The 21,695-nt window shown below is 43.7% G+C and overlaps 2 protein-coding genes across 6 annotated transcripts in view; one reads left to right on the top strand and one right to left on the bottom strand.

The window, feature by feature from the left end:
• The window catches only part of pdxdc1 (pyridoxal-dependent decarboxylase domain containing 1), a 213,172-nt gene that overhangs the window by 123,980 nt on the left and 67,497 nt on the right, over nucleotides 1–21,695 (bottom strand). The gene's annotated exons all lie outside the window — the stretch shown is intronic.
• The window catches only part of LOC137383418 (bMERB domain-containing protein 1-like), a 113,551-nt gene that overhangs the window by 28,549 nt on the left and 63,307 nt on the right, over nucleotides 1–21,695 (top strand). The window contains exon 1 of one of the 2 annotated variants that reach the window (XM_068056237.1): nucleotides 4,829–5,059. The exons of the other annotated variant lie outside the window; for it this stretch is intronic. Coding sequence (XP_067912338.1) covers nucleotides 4,954–5,059 — 106 coding nt within the window. The 5' untranslated portion in view covers nucleotides 4,829–4,953. Of the gene's footprint in view, nucleotides 1–4,828; nucleotides 5,060–21,695 lie in introns of those variants that run through there. 2 annotated transcript variants of the gene reach the window in all.

Raw genomic sequence — 21,695 nt, 5'->3', positions numbered from 1 at the left:
GAGCTGTTCGCCTGTGCCAGCTGTCCTGCTTGATCTGGACCGGGTACTCGCTACTTGTCACAGTAGTATGTTTTCTGTCTTAAACTCTGACTAAACTCAACATACCCACTGTATTGATTACAGTTGACCCTGATTGATTAGATATCTTTCAAGATTAAAATTAGTACAGGTGAGTTAGTCAAACTCAGCCTTTGGAGTATTATAATTGGTCAGCTATCCCCAGGGTTAGGAGTAAAGAACAGTACAGAATGAAGAAGGGTCACAGACCCAAAACGTTAACTCTGCTTCTCTTTCCACAGATGCTGCCAGACCTGCTGAGTGGTTCCAGCATTTCTTGTTTTTATTTCAGATTTCCAGCATCCGCAGTATTTTGCTTTTATTATTATGCTTTTTTCTTGATGCTCCAGAATTGCTCTGTGTGTTTTGCTCACACATTGTATTGTCCATTTTCTTTCAGATACATAAATAAATTGCACTTTGCATTTTTTGTTTATGGTGCACAACTAGCTTATCTGTTTGTCGCCAGATCTGGCTCGACCACATCAGCACCTTGCTCTCCTCTGCCAAAACTGCTCAGTACCCCAGGATTATCCTGGAATGCAAAGATAATCCCCAGCTTCTTTCTCTCCTCACAACCATCTCCAAAATGCAATTTCCCTCCTCATCCTTCTCAAACTCTCTTCAGCCTTTGACTTGGTTGACCATGCCATCCTCCTCTAGCATCTTCCATTGTCCAGATGAGTGGGACTGCCCTCACCTTGTTTCACTCTTAACTATCCAGTCATAGTGAGAGAATCTCCTGCAATAGTTTCTCTTCCCACACCCATACCATTACCTCTGGTGCCCCCAAGTATCTATCCTAGGTCGCTTCTATTTCTCATCTACATGCTGCACCTCGGTGACATCATCTAAAAACATGACATCAGGTTCAATATGTGCACTGACGATGCCCAGCTTTACCTCACCACCACCTCTCTTGACCTTTTCATTGCCTCTGTGTTGTACAATAGCTAGTCCTGGATGAACCAAAATTTCGTCCAATTAAACATTGGAAAAACCAAAGTCCTTGCCTTTGGTCCCCACCACAAACTCAGTTCCCTACCCATTGACTCTATCCCTCTACCTGGCAACTGCCTGAGGCTGAGCCAGACTGTTTGCAACCTTGGTGTTGCATTTAACCCCGAGCCAAACTGCTAACCCCATATCATCTTCATCACAAAGACTTCACCTTCATAATATCACCTGTCTCCACCCCTGTCTCAGCCTGTCTGCTGCTGAAACCTTCATCCATACTTTTGATACCTCTAGACTTAACTATTCTAATACTCTTCTGGCCAGCTTCCCATCTTCCACCTTCCATAAACTTGAACTTATCCAAAGCTCTGTTGCCCGTATCGTAACTTGCATCAAGTCCCGTTCCCCCATCACACCTGTGCCTGCTGACTTACATTGGCTCAAGGTCCACCAGACACTGCGATTTTAGAATTCGCCTTCTTGGGTTCAAATCCCTCCATGGTCACACCTCCACCAGCCCTCCAAGAAGTCTGTGTTCCTCTGACATCTTGCGCATCCATTGCTTTCTTCACCCCACCATCTAAGCCAGAGGCTCTGGAATTCCCTCACTAAACCTTTCATCTTTCTACCTCTATCTCCTCCTTTAAGACAATCCTTAAAATCTTCCTCTTTGACCAAGTTCTTAGTCATGTCCTGAATAGCTCTTTCTTTGGCTTGGCGTCAATTTTTGTCTGATTACACTCACGCAAAGCACTTTGGCATGTTTTACTATATTAAAGGTGCTTATATATTTGGGCAGCACAGTGGCGCAGTGGTTAACCCCACAGCCTCACAACTCCAGCGACCCGGGTTCAATTCTGGGTACTGCCTGTGCGGAGTTTGCAAGTTCTCCCTGTGACCATGTGGGTTTTCGCTGGGTGCTCCGGTTTCCTCCCACAGCCAAAGATTTTCAGGTTGATAGGTAAATTGGCTGTTATAAATTGCCCCTAGTATAGGTAGGGGAATTGAGGGAAGGTGGGGATGTGGTAGGAATATGGGATTAATGTAGGATTCGTATAAATGGGTGGATGATGGTCAGCACAGACTCAGTGGGCCAAAGGGCCTGTTTCAGTGCTGTATCTCTAAATAACTATAAATTGTTGCAGTAGTAGATGCCCACATGTTATACTGTGTGTTTTATGCAGAAGCTCACATAATGTACTGTGCTCATTAACCCAACTGTGAAGTGCTTTGAGATGTTTTGCTCTGTTAAAGGTACAATGAAAATTGTTGCATTTTGTTTTGACATACTCAGATTGCACTCTGCATTTTGCTTCACATACTCATGTAATGTAATATTATGTTTTTAGATGCTTAAAAATAGCACTGTACATTTTAAAACGATAATAGGGAAGAAAGGCTTTAGTAAAAGAGCTGGAACTCTTTTCATTACGACAATCTACCTGACAATGTGGAAAATTGCCCAGGTGTGTCCTGTCCACAAAAAGCAGAACAAATCCAATCTGGCCAATTACCGCCCCATCGGTCTACTCTCAATCATCAGCAAAGTGATGGAAGGTGTCGTCAACAGTGCTATCAAATAACACTTACTCAGCAAGAACCTGCTCATCGAAGCTCAGTTAGGGTTCTGCCAGGGCCATTCAGCTCCAGACCTCATTACAGCCTTGGTCCAAACATGGACAAAAGAAATGAATTCCAAAGGTGAGATGAAAGTGACTGCCCTTGACATGAAGGCAGCATTTGACCGAGTGTTGCATCAAGGAACCCACATAAAATTTAAGACAATAGGTATCAGGGGAAAACTCACAGCTGGTTGGAGTCATGTCTTACACAAAGGAAGATGGTTGTGGTTGTTGGAGGCCAATCATCTTGGCCCCAGGACATCACTGCAGGAGTTCCTCAGGGTAGTGTCCTAGGCTCAACCATCTTCAGCTGCTTCATCAATGACCTTCCCTGCAACATAAGGATAGAAGTGGGGGCTGCTCGCTGATGACTGTGCATTGTTCAGTACCATTCGCAACTCCTCAGATATGGAAGCAGTCCATGCCCACATGCAGCAAGACTTGGACAGTGTTCAAGCTTAGGATAATAAGTGGCAAGTAACATTTGTGCCACACAAGTGCCGGGCAATGGCCATCTCCAACAAGAGAGAATCTAACTATCTCCTCTTGACATTCAATAGCATTACCATCCCCCAACATCAACATCCTGGGGGTTATCATTGATTATAAACTTAACTGCACCAGCCACATAAATACTGTGGCTACAAGAGCAGGTTAGAGGCTGGAAACTCTGCAGCGTGTGACACACCTCCTGACTCCCAAAAGCCTGTCCACCATCGACAAGACACAAGTGAGGACTCTCAGGACTCTCCACTTGCCTGCATGAGTGCAGCTCCAAATACATTCAAGAAGCTCTATACCATCCAAGACAAAGCAGCCCGCTGGATTGGCACCCCATCCACCACCTTAAACATTCACTCTCTACACCACTGATGTACAGTGGCAGCAGTGTGTGCCATCGGCCAGATGCACTGCAGCAACTCGCCAGGGCTCATTCGACAGCACCTTCCAAACTTGTGACCTTTCCCTCCTAGAAGGACATGGGCAGCAGGTGCATGGGAACACCACCAACTGAAGGTTCCACTCCAAGTGACACACCATTCCTTCACTGTCACTGGGTCAAAATCCTGGAACTCCCTCCATAACAGCACTGTGGGTGTACCTACACCACATGGACTGCAGCGGTTCATGAAGGCGGCTCACCACCACCTTCTCAAGGGCAATTAGGGATGGGCAATAAATGCTGGCCTCGTTAGTGACGGCCACATCCCATGAACGAATTGAAAAAAATAAAGTCGGCTAAGAGAAGATCTGATAGACATGCTGAAAATTATGAGGAGCTTTGAGAAGCTAGTTCTACTGGCAATTAGATGACATATATTTAAGATCATTGCCAAAAGAACAATGGGAGAACTTAATGTTTATTAGTGCTATTGTGAACTGAAAATTAAGTAATTATGTGATAAAAATATTTATTTTTCTTTGAAGCTATCAATGCAGGTTTACTTTGATGCCTTCAGATATGAAGATTAATAAGTTGAAATGTAAGGTTTGTTTGAGAAGAGACTGGAGCCCAATTCCATGTTCTTAGAATGCCTTGGGACAAATACCTTTTAAATAAGGGCCAGGATGGAGAGAAAGACTCCTCTCCCTGCTGGCTCTAAGTGAATGTTCAGTTTCTGGTGGTTGTGAGTTCACGGCACAAAACTGCTCATGTTTTGATTCTAATTTTAACTAGATTAACAGATTCAGAGATTATAGTAGCCAGTAATGAAGAGGAATTTTCATTTATTGCAGTCAGGGTGCTCCTCTGAGATGAGATGAAACAGTGGGTGGAAAAGTGCAAAAACGCTGCATTTTTCAGCAATGAAATGCTGAATAGAAGACTGACCAGGCACATCTGAAGACCCCGTGGTTTTGGTATCTTTTGTCAATAAAGTAGTGATGGATGCTTGGCAACCAGATGCACTTCCCTTACAGAAGATTGAGAATCGGCTGACAAGAGTTGCCTTGCTGGATGGACCCAGTGCTGCCGCAACGAGGCTTCCATTGTTTGGCAGCCGTTGACCTTTCATAAATGCTCCAGCCAGACACACAAAGAAAGGGTTTATGTGTCAAACATTAGTCGGTAATCCTGTTTTGGGCACCTTTTTTTTTCTGTTCGAGCTCTTGATGTTGGGTACTGCCCTGCCAACTCTATACATGCGCACTGGCTCCTCTGTCTCTTCCCACCCGCCGCATTTTCTAAAGCGCTGACATCAGCGGGGAGGTGGACCCCAGCATGGAGTGAGAGCCGAGCATTGACAGGGAGAGAGAGAGAGAGAGAGTGCAGGAGGGAGGAGAGAACGGTACCGCAGCACAGACAACCAGCACAATCATGGAGCTGAAGACCTCGCCGTCAGCTTCCCTGGATAGCAGGAGATCGCTGAAAAGCTACGGGGCAGTGCAGGAGACAGAGTGGAACAAGCCGGCCGTGGGGAAAGGCAAGTACTCGGACCTGAGCTGGGATCTTGCCGGGCAAGGCTTCTGTCACTTCAGCTTAAATGTTGTTCACAGCTGTGTATTGGTGTAGAAAGATTGCAGGAAAGAGATTTGATACCAACACATATCAGGACCTTGGAGGTAGCGGCAGGCTGGGATGGGTGTGCGCAGAGACTGCATCTTTGAGTATTCCGTGAGTCTTTGATTTCTGTTCTTGCATCATGCAGAATCCACCAGTAATGTTTGATATCACCCGCTAACCGGATCCCGTTGCCAGGGGTAGTTACATTGGGAAAAAATATATGCATGACAGTATGGGACTATCCATGCAATGAACAAAGCGTGGAAATAGGGAATGAAAGGAACACTTAGGGATAGCTTTTCCAAGTATCCAAATGGACCTTTAAGAAACAACCATAATCTTAGATGCAGGTTTGAAATTATTTTATGGCAGTGTAAAAAGGCAATTTAAATGTATTTACTTTAATAGGTAATTTTGAAACAGCAAAGGCTTCAGAGCACATTCTTAATGTTTGGTTTGGCCAAAATATTGGAATTATTTGTGTCGGCTCTTTATCCATCATATCCGCACACATAAACACATTTGAAACTGGAATGGCAATTAAAAAAACAATCACAGTGAAGATTGCTAAATGCTTTGTTGCATATGACACAATGAACTATAATGGGGAAATACGTTTTAGGTTTTGAGGTTGCCTGACTACTAGTATATAAACCTTTCCCCCCAAGGTAGTTGTTTCAAGGCGGAATAAAAATACAATAAGCTATTGCATTTAAAATGAAGTAAAAACAAAAACTGCCGGAGATTCACAGCAGGTCCATCAGCAGCTGTAAAAAGGCAGGTTAATTAATGTTTCAGGGTTATTTATTTTGGTTGCTCATAAGGAACAAAATATGTTCGTGTAAGCATGGAAACTGAAATTGTACACACACTAATTCTATTAGATTCTATCTAATTTCTATTAGAATGAAGGGTATGTAGGTAGTTTGATCTTAGAGTAGGTTAAAGGGTTGGCACAACATCGTGGGCCGAAGGGCCTGTACTGTGCTGTACTGTTCTATGTTCTAATTCTAATTATGGAAACATACAAATGTCTTTTCAATATCTTATTCGCATTATGTAATAGTAAAACGGCCAAAGCATTCAGCAGGGTTGAATGAGTACACCCGAGTCAATAAATATTAACCATTTAAAATGCTGGCAAACTTCATGAATAATCCATATGCACGATCAAATCCCTGAAGGGATTGATGTAACCCAGGGCACAATAAATACATAAAATAAAATATGGAGCAAATTATTTTTCAATGAAGATGTGTCCATGTTAAATATTATGCATCTTCATTGAACAATAACAAAGTTTTATTTTCAGACAGTGTTTTCTAATGGCTTTTTTTTAGTAGAACACTGAATTCCTATGCGTGCAATCAAACATTGCATATTTAAAATGGCCAGCTTGAATGATTCCACATCCTTCTGGAACACAATATAATAGAAATGCAACAAGGAAATACTTGATAATTCTAAGTGATCATTTCACAAATGCCCATTGTGTTTATTCGTTGAGATTGAATATTATGTAAGTTTTCATTTTTCAAAAGTGGGTATGTTTTGCACTGCTTACACATATTACTCTATGATGATCATGAGTTAGGTGTCACCAGGCAACTGATTCCTTTATAACCTTCTCAAAAACCCATAGGAATGAAATTAAGTGTAAAGGCTTAAATATAAAGTGCAGTGGATCTCTGATAATGCATTATATTTGCCTAAGCTGATTTTATTTACATGTCCCTATCTATACAGTTTGATTGCAGTAAAATAATTGTACTTTTTAAGAGCAGATTTTTTTTCATTATTTAGTTCCCATAAATGGTCTGCAGTGTTAGACAATGCTGAATATTGTGACTGGCAGTGATCAATTGTTTTGTACAATCACTCTGGATGAAACAACAAATTCTAGGCAAGTATCATTTTGGAATACGATGTGAAAATGCACCCACAAACCTGTAGGTTTAATATGGTTTTGTCTCAGATGAAAATTTCCTTTCTTTTAATATTTTGATATAAAATGCACATTTTGCCACCTGAATATTTGAACAGAAACATAGAAACATTGAACATTTATGGCAGAGCGGGAGGCCATTTGTGCCGACCGATAAAGAGCCATCAGCCTAATCCCACTTTCCAGCTATTGGTCCATAACCCTGTAGATTACGACATGTCAAGCGTAATAAATGGGATGAGGGTTTCCGCCTCTACCATCCTTTCAGGCGGTGATTTCCAGACCCCCATCACCATTTGGGCATTCTCAATACCCAAATAAAATTGAATAATCTTTCACAAAACATTTTTTATGTAAATAATTTGTAAATTTATACATAATTGACAACAGATATTCAGTAACAAAGCCAAGGAACATATTTATGTAATCTGTTTAAATCATTTCTAGCTATACTGCCAGCACTCTCACCTGTGGTTCAGAAGGTAGTGGGTTCAAGTCCCACTTCTGAGCCTTGAGTACAAAAATCTAAGTTAACACTCCACAGCAGCACTGATCAATATCCCTTCTAAGCTGTGTGGCCGCGCAGCAACCCAAAAGTCCCCCACAGGCCAGGCACAAGTTGGCCCCTTTAAATGACCGCTCTTGCCCGACCGTGCAGAAAAATTTAAAATTGCCTATGCACTCTGAAAAAACTGATAGGGAACCTTGGTACTGAGGGAATGCTGCACTGTCAGAGGTACCGTCTTTCGGATGAGACGTAAATCTGAGGCCCTGTCTGCTCTCAGGTGGATGTAAAAGATCCCATGACATTATTTCTAAGAAGAAGCAGAGGAGTTATCCCTGGTGTCCCAGCCAATATTTAACCCTCAATCACCAACACTAAAACGTATTATCTGATCATGATCACATTGCTGTAAAACTCTTTGGGACATCCTGAGGTCGTGAAAGGCACAAGTCTTCTTTCGCTGATAACATTTCTTATTCACTTCCATCAGTGATAATACATATATAAGCAAAACTGGAATATTATTGAGAGTCACCTGGTGATTTTAGTTTTCTGGTTTGTGCCATGTCTATCTTCTGAACAATTGTTTTCATAGTTCCTGATATGGACATCAACTTACATTAGCAGTTTCAGATTTGTGCTACTCAGTAAGAAGCCACAGTGAATCACAGTACACAATTACCTGATGAGTCAGGCAAAATACCCTCATTACTTCAAAAAGTAGCTGAACCGTCACTTCCAGTACAGCTGTTAATAAAATATGTTTTTCTGCTTCGATCTTGAACATGCAGCTTGCTGTGCAGCAAAAACATATCGATCAGGTGCACACTTATTACTTCTTCTTCTTCGGCCTCCTTGTCTCGCGAGACAATGGGTAAGCACCTAGAGGTGGTCAGTGGTTTGTGAAGCAGAGCCTGGAGTGGCTATAAAGGCCAATTCTAGAGTGACAGACTCTTCCACAGGTGCTGCAGATAAAATTGGTTGTCGGGGCTGTTACACAGTTGGCTCTCTCCTTGCGCTTCTGTCTTTTTTCCTGCCAGCAGCTAAGTTTCTTCCACTCTTTAGCCCCGCCTTAATGGCTGTCCGCCAGCTCTGGCGATCACTGGCAACTGACTCCCACGACTCGTGATCAATGTCACAGGACTTCATGTCACATTTGCAGACATCTTTAAAGCGGAGACATGGACGGCCGGTGGGTCTGATACCAGTGACGAGCTCGCTGTACATTGTGTCCTTGGGGATCCTGCCATTTTCCATGCGGCTCACATGGCCATGCCATCTCAAGCGCCGCTGGTTCAGTAGGGTGTATATGCTGGGGATGTTGGCCGCCATGAGGACTTCTGCGTTGGGGTTACAGTCTTGCTACCTGATGCCAAGGATTTTCCGGAGGCAGCGAAGATGGAATGAATTGAGACGTCGCTCTTGGCTGACATACGTTGTCCAGGCCTTGCTGCCGTACAGCAAGGTACTGAGGACACAGGCTTGATACGCTCGGACTTTTGTGTCAGTGCACCATTTTCCTACACCCTCTTGGCCAGTCTGGATATAGCAGCAGACGCCTTTCCCATGCGCTTGTTGATTTCTGCATCGAGAGACAGGTTACTGGTGATAGTTGAGCCTAGGTAGGTGAACTCTTGAACCACTTCCAGAGTGTGGTCGCCAATATTGATGGATGGAGCATTTCTGACGTCCTGTCCCATGATGTTCATTTTCTTGAGGCTGATGGTTAGGCCAAATTCATTGCAGGCAGCCGCAATCCTGTCGATGAGTCTCTGCAGACACTCTTCTGTGTTGGATGTTAATGCAGCATCAGCAGCAAAGAGGAGTTCCCTGATGAGGACTTTCCGTACTTTGGTCTTCGCTCTAAGACGGGCAAGGTTGAACAACCTGCCATCTGATCTTGTGTGGAGGAAAATTCCTTCTTCTGAAGACTTGAACCCATGTGACAGCAGCAGTGAGAAGAAGATCCCAAACAGTGTAGGTGCGAGAACACAGCCCTGTTTCACGCCACTCAGGATTGGAAAGGGGTCTGATGAAGCGCCGCTATGCTGAATTGTACCTTTTATATTGTCATGGAATGAGGTGATGATACTTAGTAGCTTTGGTGGACATCTGATCTTTGCTAGTAGTCTGAAGAGACCACGTCTGCTGATGAGGTCAAAGGCTTTGGTGAGATCTATGATCTTATTACTAAGTCAACAGATATTAATAACCTGGACTTGGGTATACATGGCATAATTTCAAAATTTGCAGATGACACAAAACTGGGAACAATGTAGTAAATGGTGAGGAGGATAGTAACAGACTTCGGGAGGACATAAACATACTTGTGAAATGGGCAGACAAATGACATGAATTTTACTGCAGGGAAGTGTGAAGTTCTTCATTTTGGTAGGAGGAATAAGGAGAGGTATTCAACAACAACAACAACTTATATTTATATAGCACCTTTAAAGTAATAAAACATCCCAGGGTGCTTCACAGGAGCATTATACAACAAGGTATGACACCAAGCCACAAAAGGAGATATTAGGTCAGATAACCAAAGTCTTGGTCAAAGAGGTAGATTTTAAGGAGTGTCTGAAAGGAGGAAAATGAGGTGGAGAGGCAGAGAGGTGTAGGGGGGGGTATTTCTGAGCTCGGGACCTAAGCAATTGAAGATACGGCCACAATGGTGGAGTGATTAAAATTGGGGATGCACAAGAGGCCAGAATTTGAGGCGGAAAATATCTTGGAGGGTTGTGGGGCTGGAGGAGATTACAGAGATAGGGAGGGGTGAAGCCACGGAGGGATTTGAAAACAAGGATGAGAATTTTAAAATCAAGACGTTACTTGACCGGGAACCAATGTAGGTCAGTGAGCACAGGGGTGATAGGGGAATGGGACTTGGTGTGAGTTAAGACATGAGTTTTGGATGACCTCAAGTTTACGGAGAGTAGAATGTGGGAGACCAGCCAGGAGTGCATTGGAATAGTCAAGTCTAGAGGTAACAAAGGCATGAATGAGGATTTCAGCAGCAGTTGAGCTGAGACGGGGCAAAGCCGGGCAATGTTACGGAGGTGGAAATAGGCGGTCTTAGTGATGGCACGAATATGAGATTGGAAGCTCATCTCAGGGTCAAACATGACACCAAGGTTACAAACAGACTGGCTTAATCTCAGACTATTGCCAGGGGGATGGATGGAGTCAGTAGGTAGGGAACAGAGTTTGGAGCGGGGATATAAACTAAATGGCATAATTTTAAAGCAGGTGCAGGAACAGAGAGACTTGTGAACAACTCTTTGAAGGTGGCAGGAGGTGTTAGAAAAGGATACAGGATCTTAGCTTTATAAACAGCACAATAAAGTGCAAGAGCAAGGAAATTTTGCTAAACCTTTATAAAACACTGGTTAAGCCGCAGCTGGAGTATTGCGGCCAATTCTAGGCACCACTCTTTAGGAAGGATGGCAAGACCTTGGAGAGAGTGCAAAGGAAATTTACTAGAATGGTACCAGGATGCAAGACATCAGTTATGTGGAGAGACTAGAGAAGCTGGGATTGTTCCCCTTGGAGCACAGATGATTAGGGGGAGATTTGATGGAGGTGTTTATAATCACGAAGGGTTTTAATGGAGTAAATAAGGAGAAACTGTTTGCAGTGGCAGAAAGGTTGGTAACCAGAGAACACAGATTCATAGTATTTGGCAAAAGAACCAGAGGTGACATGAGGGAAAAAAATTACTAAGTGAGTCGTTATGATCTGGAATGCACTGCCTGAAAAGGTGATAGAAGCAGATTCCATATTGACTTTCAAAAGGAAATTGTTTAGATATTTGAAAAGGGGGGGAAAATTCAGGGCTATGGGGAAGGAGCAGGGGAGTGGGACTAATTGGATAGCTTTTCCAAAGAGCTGGCACAGGCATGATCAGCCTAATGGCTTCCTTCTGTGTTGTAACATTCTATGATTCTATGAGATGTGATATAAGAAATAGAACAAATGAGTCAGAAGCAAAAATTCAGCTTAATGGCTATGATGTGGTAGCCATTATAGAAACCTGGCTATAACTTGAGGATGATTGGGAGCTAAATATTCCAGGCTTTAGGATTTTAGAAAGGACAGGAAAATTGGAAAAAGAGGGGGTGTAGCAATATCGATAAAATACACTATTAGTCGTTTGATAGTACAGAACTTGAGTATTGCTGAAGACAGAGACATGTTGTCGAAGCTGTTCGTCTTGCACTCATCAGGATAATCTGCAAGAATACCAATGTAAGGGAAAACAATGACTTTATACTGTATGAGAAGAGAGTGCTGATTAGTTGGCAAGTGAATTCTGATTGGTGGAGGTATTGCCATGGAGAATGCACCATTTATGGTGACAGGCAGTTAACTGCCAAGCTTTGTTTGAAATTTAAACCAAGCAGCTTGACTCTGGTCAAGGTATTGCCCTGAGGTTTGAAGTCATGAGTGAAATCAGGATGCATTTTTACATGCTTAAAGTCAAATTCTGTTTGATAATCACTCCTGTGAAATGCCTTGGGATGTTTTACTACGTTAAAGGTGCTATATAAATCCAAGTTGTTGTTGTTGTTGTTGGAAATCTGGTGCCTGCTCTCCCAAAAGGCTGCAGATGCTGCATCAGTTCAAATTTTCAAGATGCCGATTGATAAATTTTTGTAGGTAAGGGTATCAAGGGATATGGACCAAATGCAGGTAAGTACAGTTGAGGTATAGCTAGCTCAACCATGATCTAATTAAATGGCGGAACAGCTCAAGAGGCTTAATGTTCCTATTTTAAAATCCTTATTGGGTTGATAATATCAATGTACTTTCAGATTGCCCACTCCAGTTACTTATTCCCAATTAATTTCCATGTTATTTCTTCTTGTGATATATAATTCAAACTATTTAATGGCACTCTAATGTCTGGAATTGGCAACTGTTGTGAAGGTTTGTCATTATTTTGCTGCCAGTATAAGCACAATATATGTAATTACTATTGACTCATATTGTTTTAACTTCTGTGGAGTGACATTTTTGAGAGTGCTGATTGCACTGGTAGTTTTGCATATCAGTAGTAATCGTCAGTACAAATATGACTAACTCTTTCGCCACCAAAGTAGCAAATATATAACCAGTTTTATAAATTCTCAATTTTTGTATGCATGGCACATTATGATCTTTTTAGGGCAATGCATGCATTTACATCATTCAGAATGGAGGAAGCACTGAGGGTGGCAAGGGCACAGAATGTACTCTGGGTGGGGGAACTTCAATGTCCAAGAGTGGCTCGGTAGCACCACTACTAACCGAGCTAGCCGAGCCCTAAAGGACATAGCTGCTCGACTGGGTATGCGGCAGGTGGTGAGGGAACCAACAAGAGGGAAAAACATACTTGACTTCGTCCTCACCAATCTGCCTGCCACAGATGCATCTGTCCATGACAGTATTGGTAGGAGTGGCCATCGCACAGTCCTTGTTGAGACAAAGTCCCGCCTTCACATTGAGGATACCCTCCATCGTGTTGTGTGGCATTACCACTGTGCTAAATGGATAGATTTCAAATAGATCTAGCAATGCAAAACTGGGCACCCATGAGGCGCTGTGCGCCATCAGCAGCAGCAGAATTGTACTCAACCACAATCTGCAACCTCATGGCCCAGCATATTCCCATTCTGCCATTACCATCAAGCCAGGAGACCAACCCTGGTTAAATGAAGAGTGCAGGAGGACATGCCAGGAGCAGCACCAGGCATACCTCAAAATGAGGTATCAACCTGGTGAAGCTACAACACAGGACTACTTCGTGCCAAACTGTGTAAGCAGCATGCGATAGACAGAGCTAAGCGATCCCACAACCATCAGATCAGATCTAAGCTCTGCAGTCCTGCCACATCCAGTTGTGAATGGTGGTGGACAATTAAACTGTCTAGAAGAGGAGGCTCCACAAATATCCCATCCTTAATGATGGGAGAGCCCAGCACATCAGTGCAAAAGATAAGGCTGAAGCATTTGCAACAATCTTCAGCCAGAAATGCCGAGTGGATGATCCATTTTGGCCTCCTCCTGAATTCCCCAGCATCACAGATGCCAGTCTTCTGCCAATTCGATTCACTCTGCGTGATATCAAGAAACGACTGAAGGCACTGGATACTGCAAAGGCTATGGGCTCTGACAAAATTCCAGCAATAGTACTGAAGACCTGTGCTCCAGAACTTGCCACACCCCTAACCAAGCTGTTCCAGTACAGCTACAACACCGACATCTACCTGGCAATGTGGAAAATTGCACAGGTATGTCCTGTACACGAAAAGCAGGACAAATCCACTCTGGCTAATTACTGCCCCCATCAGTCTACTCTCGATCATCAGTAAAGTGATGGAAGGTGTCATTGACAATGCCAGTCAAGCGGCACTTGCTTAGCAAAAACCTGCTCACTGACACTCGGTTTAGGTTCCGCCAGGGCCACTACCCCCCTGACATCATTACAGCCTTGGTTCAAACATGGACAAAAGAGCTGAACTCAAGAGGTGAGGTAAGAGCGACTGCCCTTGACATCAAGGCAGCATTTGACCGAGTATGGCATCAAGGAGCCCTAGCAAAACTAGAGTCAATGGGAATCGGGGGAAAACTCTCCGGTGCTTGGAATCGTACCAAAAGCAAAGGAAGATGGTTGTGGTTGTTGGAGGTCAATCATCTCATCTCCAGACATCACTGCAGGAGTTCCTCAGGGTAGTGTCCTAGGCCCAACCATCTTTAGCTGCTTCATCAATGATGTTCCTTCAATCATAAGGTCAGAAGTGGGGATGTTCGCTGATGATTGTGCAATGTTCAACACCATTTGCGACTCCTCAGATACAGAAGCTTGGGCTGATAAGTGGCAAGTAACATTCGTGCCACACAAATGCCAGGCAATGACTATCTCCAACAAGAGAGAATCTAACCATCTCCCCTTGACAGTCAATGGCATTACAATCGCTGAATCCCCCACAATCAATATCCATGGGGTTACCATTGACCAGAAACTGTACCGGAGTAGCCATATAAATATAGCAAGTCAGAGGCTAGGAATCCTGTGGCGAGTAACTCACCTCCTGACTCCCCAAAGCCTGTCCACCACCTACAAGGCACAAGTCAGGAGTGTGATGGAATACTCCCCACTTGCCTGGATGGGTGCAGCTCCAACAACACTCAAGAAGCTTGACATCATCTAGGACAAAGCAGCCCGCTTGATTAGTATCCCATCTACAAACATTTACTCCCTCCACCACTGACACACAGTGACAGCAGTGTGTACCATCTACAAGATGCCCTGCAGCAACGCACCAAGGCTACTCAAGCACCACCTTCCCAACCCGCGACCTCCAGCAACTAGAAGGACAAGGCCAGCAGATGAATGAGAACACCACCACCTTTAAGTTCCCCTCCAGTCACACAGCATCCTGACGTGGAACTATATCACCGTTGCTTCACTGTCGCTGGGTCAAAGTCCTGGAACTCCCTTCCTAACAGCACTGTGGATGTACCTACCACACATGGACTGCAGCTCACCACCACCTTCTCAAGGGCAATTAGGGATGGGCAATAAATGCTGGCCTAGCCAGCGACGCCCACATCCCATGAATGAATATTTAAAAAAAGTTAGAGTACAGTGCACTCTAGGGATTGGATTGCATTGCTATGTCTGTTTTAGGTAATTGTTCAGTATTTGCTTGTACGATGTACAATCTCTTTTTGTTTCTACTAATCATGGTTGCAGACTGTATACTTAATCTTATCCTGTCCTTAGGTAATCATTGTTGGCTTACTTAGCCTCATGATAGTCCAATAGAAGGTAGAATTTTGCACCAAGATTTTAATTGGCATCATTTACTATCAATCCCAGTACTTCCATAATAGCATAAAAAGTACTCATACAGGTACGTAGTCTGTGTTCTATGTTTATGAGAAATTAATAAACTGCACAGTACAAATGGAGACCACCTTTCACAAACTTTGGTTTTGATCATATGTGCCACCTTTTTGAAACCTCTGTACTTGCATCTGTTGATACTACACAAAGAATGTTTAACTGCATATTTACTGACACAAAATTTTAAAATATTTTGAGCCGTTGATCAGCATGGTGCTTTTTTAAAAACACCATCTTTTGGTTACTTCCATACAATCGGAGGAGGGATTTCTTCTGTCTATGTTGCTTTGTAACAGCACAAGAAGAAAATGCAGAGAAACAGCAAACAATGGTGGTTTTGTTTCATTTACTTGAAAAATGCCATTAAGCGGAACCAGATATACATCCAATTCTCATTTCTTCAATTAAAATGTTAAAAAACAAACCATAACTCACTTGCATAGTCAGGACTGAAACTTAAGATTATTATTAAATGACATACGATTAACTATATATTGTGTTGATCATATTGGATTTATGAAATTCTGTCTTGATGTTGCAGAGGTTTATCTAACTTCATTATCTGGATATTACAAACACCGCGAAAATCCAACACGCTGTCAAGGATACTATTTCTTGCTTTCCATTGTGCATCTTGGCAACGATGATTGCATTTATAAGATTGTATCTATATTATGCTTTTCGCACGTTACTTATTTTTGAATCCATAGATTGATTTCTTTTGATATCCTGTTCCAACTATGAGCTTTATATAAAACTATATATTTATATTTCAGAATCAATGAACTCAGAATTCAGTTGAAAAGTGGAAATGATTTTATATTCCAAAAACAAGGTTAACAATTTCAAGGCTATCATGTTAAAACATTTTTATAGCCATAGAAAATCTTTACATTAACATTATGGACAATATTGTATTGATTTTGCTTTTAACACATTCAATTATTTAATTAATATTAAAATGAGGAAACACAAAATACCTCATTTAGCTTTTAATTAACAACACCTTTTATATGTGATGCTTTTGATGATCTCATTGTTAATTAATACCCTCTTTTTATCCTCAGTGTGTCCGGTTAGCATTTATAACATGAGAAAACTATTTCAACCGTGCATAATCTCTGCACACATTTGATCATAAGAGCTGATTTTCTCTGCATCAGTTAGAAATCCTGATGAGCTGAATGGAAAGAAATGACGAACGAGCATTTGTATTATCTTGCCATAATTTCAGGAAACCTCAAAGTGTTTCACCTGCAATGAATTACTTTTGAAGTTCAGTAAATATTGTTACGTAAGACAAATGTGTTACGACCAGGTGAGCAATGTGTCTAGGTGTCTCTTGCTGTCTTCACCTGGTCTTATTGTAACAGGGTTTTGCTTTTAAACACACTGTGTTTTGAGCTCCCCCTTTGTGAATCCTTGTTCAGTTTTCCAATTATCAGGCAAATAACTGAGCACAAACAGGCTTTCTTTGGTTTAAAGCAGAAAGAGGAAATTTATTAAAACCTTAAAACTTTAAACTCAATCTTAAATACGGTGCACGCCTGTGGATATACGACACGCTCACGCTAGCATGTACACATGATATAAACATGCAATATTCTTTTGGGCCTCCTTATCTCGAGAGACAATGGATACGCGCCTGGAGGTGGTCAGTGGTTTGTGAAGCAGCGCCTGGAGTGGCTATAACGGCCAATTCTGGAGTGACAGGCTCTTCCACAGGTGCTGCAGAGAAATTTGTTTGTTGGGGCTGTTGCACAGTTGGCTCTCCCCTTGCGCCTCTGTCTTTTTTCCTGCCAACTACTAAGTCTCTTCGACTCGCCACAATTTAGCCCTGTCTTTATGGCTGCCCGCCAGCTCTGGCGAATGCTGGCAACTGACTCCCACGACTTGTGATCAATGTCACACGATTTCATGTCGCGTTTGCAGACGTCTTTATAACGGAGACATGGACGGCCGGTGGGTCTGATACCAGTGGCGAGCTCGCTGTACAATGTGTCTTTGGGGATCCTGCCATCTTCCATGCGGCTCACATGGCCAAGCCATCTCAAGCGCCGCTGACTCAGTAGTGTGTATAAGCTGGGGATGTTGGCCGCTTCAAGGACTTCTGTGTTGGAGATATAGTCCTGCCACCTGATGCCAAGTATTCTCCAAAGGCAGCGAAGATGGAATGAATTGAGACGTCGCTCTTGGCTGGCATACGTTGTCCAGGCCTCGCTGCCGTAGAGCAAGGTACTGAGGACACAGGCCTGATACACTCGGACTTTTGTGTTCCGTGTCAGTGCGCCATTTTCCCACACTCTCTTGGCCAGTCTGAACATAGCAGTGGAAGCCTTAACCATGCGCTTGTTGATTTCTGCATCTAGAGACAGGTTACTGGTGATAGTTGAGCCTAGGTAGGTGAACTCTTGAACCACTTCCAGAGCGTGGTCGCCAATATTGATGGATGGAGCATTTCTGACATCCTGCCCCATGATGTTCGTTTTCTTGAGGCTGATGGTTAGGCCAAATTCATTGCAGGCAGATGCAAACCTGTCGATGAGACTCTGCAGGCATTCTTCAGTGTGAGATGTTAAAGCAGCATCGTCAGCAAAGAGGAGTTCTCTGATGAGGACTTTCCGTACTTTGGACTTCGCTCTTAGACGGGCAAGGTTGAACAACCTGCCCCCTGATCTTGTGTGGAGGAAAATTCCTTCTTCAGAGGATTTGAACGCATGTGAAAGCAGCAGGGAGAAGAAAATCCCAAAAAGTGTGGGTGCGAGAACACAGCCCTGTTTCACACCACTCAGGATAGGAAAGGGCTCTGATGAGGAGCCACCATGTTGAATTGTGCCTTTCATATTGTCATGGAATGAGGTGATGATACTTAGTAGCTTTGGTGGACATCCGATCTTTTCTAGTAGTCTGAAGAGACCACGTCTGCTGACGAGGTCAAAGGCTTTGGTGAGATCAATGAAAGCAATGTAGAGGGGCATCTGTTGTTCACGGCATTTCTCCTGTATCTGACGAAGGGAGAACAGCATGTCAATAGTCGATCTCTCTGCACGAAAGCCACACTGTGCCTCAGGGTAGACGCGCTCGGCCAGCTTCTGGAGCGTGTTCAGAGCGACTCGAGCAAAGACTTTCCCCACTATGCTGAGCAGGGAGATTCCACGGTAGTTGTTGCAGTCACCGCGGTCACCTTTGTTTTTATAGAGGGTGATGATGTTGGCATCGCGCATGTCCTGGGGTACTGCTCCCTCGTCCCAGCACAGGCATAGCAGTTCATGTAGTGCTGAGAGTATAGCAGGCTTGGCACTCTTGATTATTTCAGGGGTAATGCTGTCCTTCCCAGGGGCTTTTCCGCTGGCTAGGGAATCAATGGCATCACTGAGTTCCGATTTGGTTGGCTGTATGTCCAGCTCATCCATGACTGGTAGAGGCTGGGCTGCATTGAGGGCAGTCTCAGTGACAGCATTCTCCCTGGAGTACAGTTCTAGGTAGTGCAAAAGAGCAGAAGAAACGATATGTCGAACAGTTTGAGGCAATATCTTCTAACTGTTTCTCGGGCTCGCTGTAGTCCTTGATTGAAGTTCTAGTCTTGTGTTTCATTGGGGCCCAATAATCTTCTTAAAACTTTGTTCACGTGGCAAACCTTCCTCTCTTTGAGTTTCATGTGTCTTCAATGGTTTCAGTTCCGTGAGAGATAGACAGACAGGCAGGAGATGTTCTTGCCTCAGTTCCAGGAGCACACAGCATTCTCAGTTCAAATCCCTTTGTTTGGGAGTTCAAATTCAAAAAGCTCCCAGGGTGCTCAGCAGGTTAGTCATGTGACTAGTTCCTTATATGGAACAGTCTCTTCAATGTCCTTGGTTGGAGGTTCAAATTTCCCTGTCATAGCCAGTCAGCCATGTGATCAAAACTGGTCCGACCACTTCTGTGTATTGGAGGAACAGGGATTGGCTCCCTTTGTTTCCACATTGTTTGGTACTATGCAAATGTCCTTCTAGTCAGAGATTGCAATTTTTAAAGTTTTAATGTTCATGTGGCGAAATAATGTGTGCCTCAGTCTTGGCAGGTGGGGTTTGCCTGACAAATACAGCAGCCAATGTTGTGCACAGCCAGATCCAACAAATAACAAGTAAACAGTTCATCTTTTTTGGTTGTGTTGGTTGAGGGAGAAATGTTTACAAGGCTATCAGGGCAACTTTCTGTTCCTCTTCAAATAGTTACGTGGGAAATTTTGGAGAAAACTTTCTGAGGCCCAACGTAGAAACATAGGAACATAGAAAATAGGAACAGGAGTAGGCCATTCATTCCATTGAGCCTGTTCCGCAATTCAAACAGACCATGCCTGATCATTGACCTCCACGCCAATTTTTCCCCATATCTCCTGATGTCATTAGTATTCACAAATCTATCGACTTCTCTCTTGAACATGCTCAATGATTGAGCTTCCACAGCTTTCTGGGGTAGAGAATTCCAAAGATTCACCACCCTCTGAGTAAAGAAATTCCTCCTCATCGCAGTCTTAAATGGCCTGCCCCTTATTCTGAGACTGTGTCCCCTGGTTCTAGACTCACCCAGAGGAAACAGCCTATCCACATCTACCCTGTTACGCCCTGTAAGAATTTTGTAAGTTTCAATGAGATCACCTCTCATTCTTCGAAACTCTAGGGAATACAGGCCCAGTTTCCTGAATCTCTCCTCCATGCCAAACAGTGTAGGCACTATGTGATTGACAAGCTAAGCGATCTCACAACCATCGGATCAGATCTAAGCCCTGCAGATCTGCCACATCCAGTTGTGAATGGTGGTGGACAATTAAACAACTGACTGGAGGAGAAGGCTCCACAAATATCCCCATCCTCAATGATGGGGGAGCCCAGCATATCCATGCAAAAGGCTGAAGCATTTGCAACAATCTTCAGCCAGAAGTGCCGAGTGAATGATCCATCTCGGCCTCCTCCTGAAGTCCCCAGCATCACAGACGCCAGTCTTCTGCCAATTCAATTCCCTCTGCGTGATATCAAGAAATGACTGACGGCACTGGATACAGCAAAGGATATGGGCCCTGACAAAATTCCAGCAATAGTACTGAAGATCTGTGCTCCAGAACTTGCTGAGCCCCTAGCCAAACTCTTCCAGTACAGCTACAACACCGGCATCTCCCGGCAATGTGGAAAATTGCCCAGGTATGGCCTGTAGACAAAAAGCAGGACAAATCCAATCTGGCCAATTACTGCCCCCATCAATCTACTCTCGATCATCAGTAAAATGATGGAAGGTGTCATTGACAGTGCTATCAAGTGGCACTTGCTTAGCAATAACTTGCTCACTGACGTTCGGTTTGGGTTCCGCCAGGGCCACTCAGCTCCTGACCTCATTACAGCCTTAGTTCAAACACGGACAAAAGAGCTGAATTCAACAGATGGGGTGAGAGTGACTGTCCTTGACATCAAGGCAGCATTTGACCGAGTATGGCATCAAGGAGCCCTAGCAAAACTGGAGTCAATGGGAATCGGGGGAAAACTCTCCGGTGGTTGGAATTATACCTAGCACAAAGGAAGATGGTTGTAGTTGTTGGAGGTCAATCATCACAGCTCCAGGACATCACTGCAGGAGTTCCTCAGGCCCAACCATCTTTAGCTGCTTCATCAATGACCTTCCTTCAATCATAAGGTCAGAAGTGGGGATGTTCGCTGATGATTGCACAATGTTCAACACCATTTGTGACTCCTCAGATACAGAAGCTTGGGCTGATAAGTGGCAAGTAACATTTGTGCCACACAAGTGCCAGAAAATGACCATCTCCAACAAGAGAGAATGGCATTACCATCGCTGAATCCCCCACTATCAACATCCTGGGGGTTACCATTGACCAGAAACTGAACTGGAGTAGCCATATAAATACAGTGGTTACAAGAGCAGGTCAGAGGCTAGGAATCCTGCATCGACTAACTCACCTCCTGACTCCCCAAAGCCTGTCCACCATCTACAAGGCACAAGTCAGGAGTGTGTTGGAATACTCTCCACTTGCCTGGATGGGTGCAACTCCAACAACACTCAAGAAGCTTGACACCATCCAGGACAAAGCAACCCGTTTGATTGCCACCCCTTCCACAAACATTTACTCCTTCTACCACCGATGCACAGTGGCAGCAGTGTGTACCATCTACAAGATGCACTGCAGCAACGCACCAAGGCTACTGAAGCACCACCTTCCCAACCCG

The sequence above is a fragment of the Heterodontus francisci genome, chromosome 24 (genome assembly GCF_036365525.1).
Source record: "Heterodontus francisci isolate sHetFra1 chromosome 24, sHetFra1.hap1, whole genome shotgun sequence".
Classification (NCBI taxonomy): Eukaryota; Metazoa; Chordata; class Chondrichthyes; order Heterodontiformes; family Heterodontidae; genus Heterodontus; species Heterodontus francisci.
The sequence above is the reverse complement of the archived record's forward strand: the minus strand, read 5'-3'. Positions and strand labels throughout refer to the sequence as shown.